General features: G+C 44.6%; 1 protein-coding gene across 7 annotated transcripts in view; it reads right to left on the bottom strand.

Annotated features, from left to right (window-relative positions):
• The window catches only part of ARHGAP26 (Rho GTPase activating protein 26), a 427680-nt gene that overhangs the window by 80882 nt on the left and 334053 nt on the right, over positions 1-12745 (bottom strand). For all 7 annotated transcript variants that reach the window (XM_011282717.4, XM_019833787.3, XM_011282723.4 and 4 more), the window contains exon 19: positions 7175-7313. In XM_011282717.4, the coding sequence (XP_011281019.1) occupies positions 7175-7313 (139 nt within the window). The remainder of the gene's footprint in view (positions 1-7174; positions 7314-12745) is intronic.

Genomic DNA, 12745 nt, shown 5'->3' with positions numbered 1-12745 from the left:
AATGAAGCCAAGAGCCACGTTACACCTTACAGTCTGTGTGACAGTAGGAATCCATGTGGATAAACACATCACCTGCCAATACAAACACGTGTGGCCAGAGCACCCAGGATCTACACAGGCAACCTGAGAAAACGCACAAGCCGCAGCTTGGAGTGCTGGGAGAAAGACATTATGCGATAAGCCTTTGAATACTATGAATTCCCAGTTATTTTTCAACCAGGAAGACACAAATGAGAAGTATATGAGCTGAATTCTTAACCTCTCACTGGGTCTGTCTGGGAAAGGGTCCAAAATGAATTATATTAGCTAAGAGAATTAATGAGAGCTGTAATTCCAGCAGCATGTTAGGGTGATCCGTGTAAAACAAAGCCCAGGAATCTATTCCCACTCCCCAGACCCACCAATGCTACACAACTCATCCTAGCTGCTGATATATGTGAATTCAAGCACCAGAATAGCTCTCTCTGGGGCCAGGGTGACTCTGCATTACTCTCACATATGGGCCTCTCCTTTGGAATCTGCAAGATCCACAGAGGGAGTATTTCCTCAGTCAAATGTAACGTAAAACTAAAGTCTGATGATAATCATCACAATTGTAACTAACATTTATTAGGTGCTTACTACGTTCTAGGCCCAGTGTCAAGTACTTTACATGCACCTGCACTGGTTCACTTAATCATGGTAACTGCCCTCCAAGGAAGCTGTTATTAGTGATCGATTTTGCAGATGAGCAAATGGAGGTTCAGAAAGGGAAACTAATGCACTCTAGGTCTCAGAGCTGCTAGGTCACAGGGATGGCCTGAAACAATGCAGTGTGACTGGAGAGCCCCTGCTTTCAACCACCACACCAGGCTGTCACAAACCTCAACAGAGAGCCAAAGAGATGCGCTGGGAGGGACAGAAATGAGCAGCCTTGACTGTCCCTCCTTTCCCCAGGTGTGTGCCTCTCTCACTTCAGCTGGCATCAGCATCACCAGAGTGCTTTAAAAAATACCAATGCCTGGGCTCTAGTCACAATCTCCTGATTCAGAACGTACCTGGGAGGAGACCAGGCATCCGTATTTTTAACAAGCTCCTTACACAAGTCCAATGTACACCAAGTCTAAGAAGCACTGTTCCAAGAAACAGGTTTCAACACCTTGGTGTAAGCACTAAAAATCTGAGACAAAAATCAATGATAAATGTCACCTCGTAATCTCTTGGAAGAACTTTAAAAGGCACTAGATCTGGTTGCTGGTTCCCTCTAATCCTTCTGGCTCCACCTTCTACACATGTCCAGCAAAAGTACAGCTTCTATGTCAGTACCTTTCACCTGGAGATAGCACTCTGATCTCTGCTGGAGGATGTTATCCGTGGGGCACCTTACAGATTAAACAGTCATCTCCTTTGATACCATTCATTTGCCAGCACAGTTGTGAAAACCTTGATGCATGTGTTCTGTGATCGCAAATCATAGTGACTACCTTGGCCCAGCAAATGAAAGGTCCTGCTGAACACATCCTGCTCTCTGCATAGTTGGTACGAGATCTAGAGGGGCTGCTGCCTGCTGGTATGCATATTGAGGAATCCATTTGGCACATGGTCCAAGTGCCCCCATGGCACCGCTAGATGCTAGGACAGATGGCTTTTACTGCTTCTGTAATTCAGTCTAGAAAGACTTTCACTTCCGTGGCTGAAGAACTGGCAGAGGCACCCTTTTGGAGACAACCTGGCATGGGGAAGGGACATCACCTGGGTACAAATTCCTCCTCAGTGCTTTACCAACTGTGTGACTACTTAACCTCTGGAGCGTCAGTTTACTTGTCTGTGAAGTGTGGATAGGGGGGACCTGCCTCACTGGGTGACGGTCAGTTGTGAGAAGGAAGTAAGATACTGATGCACTTAGCAGGCTGTCTGGCATGTTGGGTGAGGCATAATAATTTTAACTTTGATTGTTATTGTTACTGAATGAGGTTCAGATCCAACTTGGTCTCAAGGTTCTTCATCAAATGCATTGTTTATCCTTCCACACCAGCCTTCCACTCCCACCCCACCCCCAGCTCTGTACAGGCAGATCTCTCCCTTAAGGGAAATGTAGACTCCAGGTTCATAAGCAGAACTGGAAATACTTCCCCTTAGAATTAAGGGGTTTGCAGGCTAGGTCACAAAAGCACACAGAACCACATCTCTTTAAGAACAACCCCCCAAGTTGAAGCCAGAAGGCAGAATCATCACTGGCTAATAGTGTAGCTCTGAGGTCTCAACAACTGGATTCAAACCTATTTTGTTGCTGTCTGATCCTGAGTACGTTATTTAATATAAGTTTTATCTTCCTCCATTGTCCCAAAAGCGGACAGTACCTGTGTAATGTTGGAGATTAAGTGAGGTGTTGCTATGCACAGTGCTTCGCATGAGAAACCACTTGATAAATTAAAGAGCCATATATGTATGTATATATATATTAAACATACATTAACGAAAAATCTGATTTCTGTGGGAGAATGTTTTCTAAGTTCAATTTGGGAACATATCTTTCCACAATCCTCAGTCCGAGAGACAAGAGCCACCCTCTGCTGCTTATAGAAAGACTATTCCCTGTTCCCTGTGCAGAGCATCACAGCCACCCTTCTGTCCTTTGTGCGAGACTATGACTCATTTCCTTTAGCATCTTACTCGGAATTCTACCTTTCAGGAAGCATTCCTTGACCACCTACATACAACTTGGATTTCTGGTCCTTCTTCACTAACAATATTCAGTGGCTTGTATTTGTTGCTATGTTTCTAAATCCTGTTTTTCCCCATCAATTCCTTTTCTTCTTTTCTGCAAAGTTTTTTTTTTTAATTTTTGTTTATTTTTTGGGAGAGGGAGAGAAAATGGGGAAGGGGCAGGGAGAGAGAGAGAGAGAGGCAGGGAATTTGAAGCAGGCTTGGCACTGTCAGTGCAGAGCCCGATGAGGGGATTGAACCCATGAACCCTGAGATCATGACCTGAGCTGAAGTCGGATGCTCAACTTACTGACCACCCAGGTGCCCTTCCACAAAGTTTTAGTCTCAGAGACTGTTCCCATTTCATTCCTAGTTCCACTTCCACCACACATTGATTGTCTACGAGGAGTCATGTGCTGCCTTGGAACTGACCAAAGTCGCTACCCAAAAGAGAGCAGGAGAAAGCACCCAACTCCTCATTCTGGGAAGAGAACACGGTTAGCGTAAAGAGATCTCTACCTTTAGGGAAAGGGGAAATGCTGTTGGGAGAAGATTCCACTAATACCCATAAGATTAAAGCTGAAGAATCTTATGGAGGTGCGTGGGACACAACTGGTCTATTTCCACAGAAGAAGAAACTCCTTCTGGAAAACAAGACCCATATCCAGGAGCATCAGCTAATATGCCACATGCTTCCAGGAGCCTGAAGTACAAAGAGAGAGGATTGAGCCTATGAACTCCCAAGATGACTCTCAGGACCTTCCTCTCCAGGAAAAGGGAGACAACCTGCAACCTGAGGCCAAGAGCATTGGCAGAGATTTGCGTCTAAGACAAACGTCTTCTGCACAGAGTGGGGGCAATGCGGAGAGGGGAGAGAAAAATGTGCGCTGACAATCAACAACTGGAACCTCTCAAAGGAAGCATCCAAGTGAGCTACGCTAGGAATTTTAGGCCCATTAAACATCTCAACAGGGACTGAAGAGAGGGCTAACCAATGGAATACAGAGAAAATTCTCAAGTGCAAGGACATCAGTGAGGAGAAAAGTGTAACTGAGCTCAGGAGGAAGTAAGAGGAAATGGGGTTCTGAAAAACATCATCTGCCAAAAATCAAGGTACAGAAGGGTTATGTGAAGATGTGCTTGTGTGTCCACACAAGAGCAATCCCTGTAACAAGGTTTTGCTCTGTGGCCAGAACCTGAAGAAAGGTAAGGTCACACCAAAGCTGGACAGGTGTCACAGGAACTGAAAGTGCACAGCATGGAAGTAACAGGTGAAGAGTGCACACCCCCAGTGACAGAACAGCCAAATGACAGTATCAGAACCCAATTCTAGTCAAAACAAACTTGAGTTCACATATTTACATTAAGAGAAAGGAAAGGAGTCACTCAAAAATTCAAAGTACTATCTGTGGACTCCAAACCGTAGTACAAATTTCACAGGTGAGAAGTAAGAAATCTTTATCTTTATTTTAATGGTTACATGTTTAATGTATATTAGAAAGTAAAACAGTGAGACCATCAAATTCACATTTTTAGAGATTTTACTAAGTAGGATGAAGCCATGTAAAGAAGGCAGAGGCCTTAAGATCAATTTAAAGAAATGTATTCAAACAAAAGCATATGAATTATGTGGTTGAGGGCCAAAGAGTAAATGAAGGTCTATGCAAATGACTCGAGTTTGGGAAGTGACTAAGTAGCCAAAGTTCCTTAAACTGAAAAACATCACCATATGGAAATACACAAATTTTTCCCTCACCAATTACCTGCAGTATTTATTTGTACTTTAATTCTACAGAGTAAATTCAGCAAAGTGCTTTGATAAAGTAGCCTTCTATCTTTATCCACAGATAGACAAAGGGAAGGGTAAGTTGTGTGCAAGCAAGACAGTGCCCTGTCACCTGCTCATCTAACAGGGAGGGGTGCTCACAAAACCCTCCAGCTCCTGGCCAGCCTTCCCTTCCAGCATCAACTCACTCAACCCCTCCTATGGCACTTTCCAAGCCAGCTTGGATGTCATTTCTAGTTTCTCAAGAAAAAAGCGATTTCCAAAACAAACCATAAGAAGTCTATGAATATATGCACACCCGCATTCTTTTCAATGGAAATGTTTCTTCTCCAAGACAGGGAAGAAAGCTAAGTGCCCCTGAAATATTTGAGTGTACGGAAGTTCCAGTCCTGTTTCCAGGGTGCATTTCCTAACATTTGGAGGAAAGATAAGCTGCTTCACTGTCTTCCCGTCTTCCATGCTTCCATCCACGGTGCAGACAGGGACATGACAGCTCGGTCTGCGGCTTAGATGCACCTGTTTTCACACATCCTTAACTTTCATCCTCTGGCTCGTGTGATAAAAATTAATCTTGAGTCAGGATCTAATTGATTTTCTCCTCATCTCCATCTTCTTCCTTACATGCTCCCAGAGAACGCTTGTAGACCTGCTTCCAAGCTGCTTCTGCTTCCATCCTAACCTACACTGCTCATTGCTTAGTACAAAACGAGGTGACTGTCACTCTCCTGGACACCTGAGGAACACACCCCTCCACAGCCTAATGCCCGGTAATGGCAGATATGGGTGAGACCAGTCCTGTTCCGAGTGTTACCTACTACACTCAGAGGGGCCCAGGCCATGTGCAGACCGAAGTGAGAAGGACCCAAGCCAGGTATTTAAGAGCAACACGGGCTATTGTTTGAAGAGAACTCAACCTCACTGGGGTCAAAACCCCAAAAGTATACAAATTCTTTCACCTAGAAATTCTTCCAGGATTTATCTTAATGAAATGATCATGTATATGAACAGATTTAGCTACAAAGATTAACAGGGGCTTTACTCATGAAAGCTAAACATCTGAAACAACCCAAAGGGTGCTAAATTCACCAAGGTCCAGCCATTTTATGGGATAGTATGACATCTTTAAATGCAGTGACGCTCTGCGGGCAGCGAAGATTTGTTTTCAGAATGATAACTTCTGAAATACAGGGGATAAGAAATGCTTTTTCATAAGGAAGAAGAAGATGCCAATCCAGATATGGATTTTCTCTCCTTTTCGAAGCCAAGTGGCTGATTCTTCTGATCTGTGCCTTTACTGTACTTCATAAAGGCAACAACAGCAACAATAACAACAACACCTCCCCCCCTCCACCCACCCCCGCCCCAGTAAATGCGCTTATTGTGCACCAGGTGCCGTGTGAAGTGCTTTAATCTGCACAACAACTCTGTGAGGGAGAAACTAGTATCCCTGTCTTCCAGAAGAGAAGCCCAAGGCCCCGAGATGCAAGTTAACTTGCTCACATCGTGCACAGCCAGAGAGCGGCAGACTCAGAGCTAGCAGCCAAGCAGTCCGGTACCAGTGCATGCTCTCAACTGTCACATGTTCCACAGCCTCTGTGAATGGGTATCTCTCTCTGAAGGTGCTTACTGTGGTGACCTACATGATCCATTCACTTGTCTATTCCCCTCACTCAACTGTGACCACTTTAAAAACAAGGTCCTATTTGTACACTCCCAGTCCCTTGCAGGCCTCGTCTAAGCGTCAGTTGCATGAAAGAATTAGCCTTGGTATTTGCACGTGATTAAACAATAACTAGTAATAATAGTGGCAGCTCTCAGCTCTTGCCAAGTCTAGGACTTGTGCCAGATGCTTAAATGCAAAATTGGATTTAATCCTTAACAAATCCCTTTAAGATAGGCACTGTTACCCCTACTACACAGATGAGCAAACGGAGGCTGCAAGAAGGTAAAAGGCTTGCCCGTGCATTGCTGCTGGCACAAAAACCCAGGTCTGATGGGACTCCAGGCAGAGCTGGAGCCCTCACCACCACCCAGCTCTCTTATTACAGAAGCTCAAATAAGCCTGGATATTTTAGGGCCCAGTGGCCTGATAACTGCAAAGAACTCAGTTCTGACATGAGAAGAGGATTCAGTCAAACCGAGGTGATAACACTCTACTGCTTGGAACAAAGAGGGCATTATTCTCTAATTAATTCATTAATTAAGTTCACACATATATTAAGTGTCTGCTCCATGCCAGGCCCTGTGAGGTGGAGCAGAAGGATGAGCAAAGCAAGGGCCAGCCCTCAGAGTCACAGTCCAATAGGGCATGTGACTTGCACTAATAAGCATTTAATTACAAACTGAGAAAAGGAAACTGGTTCTGTGGAAGCCGCTAACAAAAAAGGGGCCAAGGCAGTAACGCCGGAGCTGAGCTCTTACTGTGTAGCAGGAAGAAACAATGCTCAGCTGTTCGCCCAAAGGAGATCTGGAAAGAGAATCCTGAACAGCAAGTGGCCCTTGTCTTTCATTCTCCTAACACTACTTCCTGTCCTACCAGGCTTACTCAGCAATGAAACTTGTGAGGGCACCGCCATACACCATCCTCAAGGACACGCAGGGCAGGCACCCACAGAGAGAGGCCGGAGGTGTGCACCCTGAGCAGCTGGAAGGTGGCACGGGCCGTCTCGTGAGCACCTTGCTGGCCCTGAGCAGGAGACTCACGTTTCTCTGCTGACTGCATGGTGTGGAAGAGCGTCAGGGGCCTTTCGCTGCAGGAAGGGGGCTTGGAGTCACTGCTCTTCTTCCGGGACAGGTGCAGCTGGGCATTGGTGAGAGGCATATCAGGCACGGTGTTGAATATCTGCAAGTAAAGTTTCACAAAAGGGTCACACGCTGCTGTGAGTGGGGGAGCAAGCACAGGCCCCGACCAGCACAACCAAAAGCTTGGTGGTATGAAAGAATCAGCAAAAAAAGACCCGAAAAGACCACCAGCATTTGCTCAGGATTTCACTTGAAACGTCTCTCAGAAATGATATTAAACGTTTTCTTTCAGAAGCATATCCTGGATATTGGGGACTATTTCCTTCCATTTCTAGCCCCTTCTGCTGTTACTTCCCCTGATGTTCTGTCGGTTGTTCTTTCCAGGAGAAATGGGAATGTATTGTGCTAAATACAAGCCATGGTCTATTACCAAGGCTTTGAGCTTTCTGACTACCTTTTGTCCAGAACCAATTAATCAAAACCCCTTTACTTTTCCTCACTGGTTCTATTGACCAGTTCTTAACGACTGCTTCACAACTTTCTTAGAATGTGAAACATGCATTTAAATAACATTCCAAGAAGAAGTCCAGAGCAGAGCACCAGTTCTGGGTCCTCTGTCATCCTTAGATGGAGCCTGCTTTCTAGTTCAGGAGCTGTGCATCATCTTTGATGCTGAGTGTTTTCTTATTTAAAAGGCGGGGGGGGGGGGGGGGGGGGGGGGGGGGCGGGGCGGGGAAGGTTGACGACAAATGTAACCAGTACTAACATTTGGAAAATGTAGAAAAGCATCAAGAAAAAAAAGAGAACAACTTTTCCAATTCCACTACTTAAAGGTAACTACTACAAACATGTGAGTTTTCTTATGAACTTTTTTCTTTTAAGCTTTCACTAAAAAAAAAAAAAAAAAAAAAAAAAAAAAAAAAGTCCCAGGGAAAATAAGAAAACAATAGACTAAAATCATGACAATTTTTTCTCTTTTTACAGATATAAGTTTGCTAGAACTATGATAACAGCTACACTTATACAGTGCTTGCCATGATTACCGTAGCCGCCATGTAATGTCAGTTCCCTGGGGATTAGTCACTGCATGTGTTTTACATGTGGCTCATTCAATTCTCAATGATCTGGAGCAACAGGTACTGTCCTCACCATTTATAATGAAGAACCAAGGCAGAGAGGTTAAACTGCCACAACTATAGATACAATCACAGATAACACAGAAAGCTGTCTCCCTCGGTTTTTCTAGATTTCTTTTCAAACACATAAAAATAGTCACACTAATTCATTCAATCAAGAAAGATCTTTCGAGCATTTACTTCATACCGAGGACTCTGGGTCTAGCACTGCACGAGGTAAATGTGTTCCCCGTGGCTGGAGAGTTTGCATCCGGTAGCTGTGATTTACTGGGCATCTGCCATATGCCAGGCGCCAGGTTAAGTGTTTTGTGTGAGTTATCTCAATGTCAAAAGAACATCTTCCCTAATTGGGATTATATAATCTACATACTTTAGTATCCCACACATCTAACAGTATATTTCAACGTTTCTCCCTTGTTTAAAAAATAGGTTGGTGCGCCTTAGTCAGTTAAGCATCCGACTTAAGCTCAGGTCATGATTTCATGGTTCGTGGGTTTGAGCCCCGGATCGGGCTCTGTGCTGACAGCTCGGAGCCTGGAGCCTGCTTTGGATTCTGTGTCTCCCCGCCTCTCTCTGCCCCTCCCCTGCTTGTGCTATCTCTGCCTCTCAAAAATAAATAAACATTAAAAAAAATGGTAAACGTGATTCTTAATGGTCATATGACAACCACACAGTATTAAGATATCAATATTTATTGATCCACTCATTATCATCTGTCATTCTGGAGCTAGCCTCCTTCTGGATTTCTTCTTTCTCAACAATCATGAGTAACAAGAGAAAGGTAGGGGTACCCCACTTCCTTCAACTATGGATGGCATTAGACACACCACAGACTAATGGCCCTCTCTTCTTTGTGCATACATTTTAAAGTAGAACTCTGAAGCAGATATATAGAAAGCAAAGTCATAAGAATGATGAGAATTTTAGCCAAGACAGCTGCGCTCCATGGGCTGGCAAGTCCTTGGGCTCCAATGATGCCAGCCAGCTGGTTAAGTCAGTCTCGCTCCCAAACACAGCTGTCTGAAAACAGCATTATCATATTTTCCCTAGGGGACTGAATTTTCAACAAAATAAACTGAATCACAACATAGCTGAGTTCAAGTGGGGCGAGGGGGTAAGAAGAGAAGGGGACTTAAAGCAAAAACAACAGAAACATCCTGGCTTCCAGAGGAATTGGCACCCCTAAAAATAAGTACCAGCGCTATGCATATATATGTACAAGTCTCCTGAGTATCTGGGAGGGAAGCAAAAAGAAACCATGGTTCTTAATGAGCTCAAGGACCACAGCCTCTAAGAGGCTTTCTCCCGTTTACTGTGTTCCCGAAACAACACTGAGCCATGAGCCTACTCCCGGGTGAGCACCTCATGGCACACGAATATCACTGACATGTAAACCTTGCTCCTGTATGTGATCATCCGTGCCTGCACGCCAGGTGCTGTGCTAGGTACTCACGTGAGCTCTCTCTAAGCCGCAGGTCAATTCAGCATGTAAAGGAGGGTGAGCGTGCCACAGGAGAGATTTCCTGACCTGCTGCACAGCAAAGCAGGAGAGGGGTGGGAACCGGAATCTACGGCTGTGGCTTCTCCCATCTGCACTCTCCACTTCTTCAGCCGTCTCATTCTTTCAGCTCAGCTTTTCCAGCCAATCTTCACTATAGAAGCCATGCCCCAGACCCACAAGCACGGATTTCAACAGGTAATGGTGCCTCTTGGCACCCCTCTGCCTCTGGCCTCAAGTACAGCCCTCTCGGCCATCCCGATAGCTGAAAACATCTGAAAATGAATTCAGACTTAGTGAGAGGCCTCCGCCCCCTTACGTCTGGCCTCCAAGCTTTGGAGCTCTTCGCGCAACTATAATGGGCACAGAGATAATGTATACGCATATTAATTTCAACTGTCACCAAAAATGTGGTGGTTGTACTCCTGCCTAAAAACTGTAGGAAACGCTGGGGAAACAAAGATGACTTGAGTTGTGAGGAAAGGCCGTGGATTTCGGCAGATGCATGAAAAATTGCTTCCAAAGCAATGCTGATACACACCAAGCAGGAAGAGATGTGGGAACATAGGAGAGTATTTGATTCTTGCACATGGGTAGCTTTCTTTCAAAGAAAAGTTGTTTGGGAAACCAGCACCATTTCAGGTGAGAACTACAGTCCCCAAGGCCAGCTCTCTGGGCCTCGATGTGAGCCAGGCCCAGGCCGCTGAAGAGCTCTGATGGGGCTGTTCTCATGCGCCAAAATGCAAAGTGCCGGACACAAGACTATCGCCACTGTGATTACATGTGTTTCTGAAGTGCAAGGGCACCTCTGTAAATGAGACCTCACGACCACCAGTGCAGAGGATACAAACTTACATTAAGGAGACTGGGAAATCATTCCCCAAAATACTGTTGTTCACTTAACTCTGAAACTTGAACAAATGTGAGCTGTTTCAAGCCTGCTTATGGTCTGGCCACCTTCTAGCCAGGCCAAGAGTTTGTCTCTGTGCCAAAAGCTCAATTTGGAATTCTGATGCGAATCTGAATTTTTCACAGTTTTGTTGGTTATTCCGATCCTATTTTGCTTGGAAGAGATAATTTCAAGAAAATCCAACGAGGTTTCCTTTGTTCTGTTCAGAACAATCAGTGTACAAATGACTGCTGAATGATGGAAGGGTGAGTTCCCATCACCTATGAACAATGGATTTATGGAACTCTACCATGTGGCCGGAACAACCTACTCATGTCACAGAGACTTTCCAAATGAATACACAAGGGGGGCGGGGATTTATTTTGTGCCCCAAGTGGCCTGTTAATTCTATCCAAACTTACAAACTAATTCTGACTTAGTTAGGAACGCCTTAGAAATAAAAGTTTTTCAGAAAGCTGGGGTGCTTGGGTGGCTCTGTTGGTTGAGTGTCTGACTTGGGCTGAGATCATGATCTCAGGGTTTGTCAGTTCAAGCCTTGCACTGGGCTCCCTGCTGTCAGTGCAGAGCCTGCTCCGATCCTCTGTCCCCCTTGCCCTCTGCCCCTCCCCCATTCTTGCACTTTCTCAAAAATAAATAATCATTAAAAAAAAAACTTATTGGGAAGGCTATAAGCCTTCTGGAAGCTACTGAGGAATAAAACTGTAAAATAAAAATACAACTCTGGATACTCTTCCAAGTATTCTCAATTTCAAGCTTCCTATAAGTGGAATTAGCAGTCCCATAAATACCAAGCTCCTGTTTCTCCTTAAGCTGTGGTCAGGAGAGTGGTCAGGGCACTTTGGGCTCTGCAGTCACACAGAACCGGGTGGAGTCCAGGTTCTGCTGCTTACTCAGTGGGCAACACCTACAGCTGCACTGACCTCACCAACACTGATAATCAGCATCACTGTCACAAGGCCACAAAAAGCACAGGAAAGGAATGTACACTTGTCATATGGGTGGAAAGCAAAGAGGCTTAGGAGCTAGACAGACTTGGGTTCAACTCAGGCAAGAGCCTCAATCCCTCTGAGCCTGTTTCTCTTGTGTAAACAAGGAGGATCCTATGCCTGCCTCACAGAGCTATTAAAAAGCTAAGGCACATGAAGCACTGGGCACACGGAACCTAGCAAAGAATGGGCTAGAGATGGTAGTGGTATAAATAACAATAAAATAACCAATAGGTATTGAGTGGCCATCATGCTCAGTTATTTGCATAAATTATCTCATTATTTTTACTCAGAATAACTCTGTAAGAAAGGTACTATTATTCTTGGCATAGTGAATGCAAGGAAACTAAGACTCCGTGAAGATAAACTGATTTGTCCAAGGTCACCTATGTGCACGTAGCTGGACTGGAAACTTAGCACGACTGTCTGGATCTTAAGCACCTGTAGTCTTTATACCTATTATTAATTTGAGAGACAGAGGACAAAACAAAAAGGATACAAGTTTTACAGTTCAATGGATCTGACTTTAGTTGCTTACTAGTAGTTCTGGGACTCTGAACAAGTTGTGTAACTCTCTGACCTTCAGATGCCTCATCTGTAAAAACTCCTGGGACTGTGGCGAAGACTGAAACACCTAACACGGTTTGACACTCAGCGTTCAAGAGATATTACTGTATTCAGTAAAAAAGTGGAAGAAGGGAAATAAGTGGAGACTCAACAATGAATTATTTGCAGTCAGGACACAAGGATTTAATTTATAAGTGCAAATTTAATTACTGCTCTTTGCAAAACATCGATCTTAACTGTTTACAGCAATGTTAAAATTTCCTGTTCTTTTCCTTTGCATCATCTACAAAACTCAAGTTTCACTGCCTGCCCCCCCTGCCTGCCAGAGGCCCATCTTGACACTGTAGACCACTGACACTTGCTAAATTTGTTTTTAGCCATGGCACATACACATTTTTACACCTCTTCTGGTCCCGTTCATACATGCTCCTGTAA

Source organism: Felis catus, chromosome A1 (genome assembly GCF_018350175.1).
Source record: "Felis catus isolate Fca126 chromosome A1, F.catus_Fca126_mat1.0, whole genome shotgun sequence".
In the NCBI taxonomy this organism is placed as follows: Eukaryota; Metazoa; Chordata; class Mammalia; order Carnivora; family Felidae; genus Felis; species Felis catus.
This window is presented reverse-complemented; position numbering and strand designations above follow the sequence as displayed.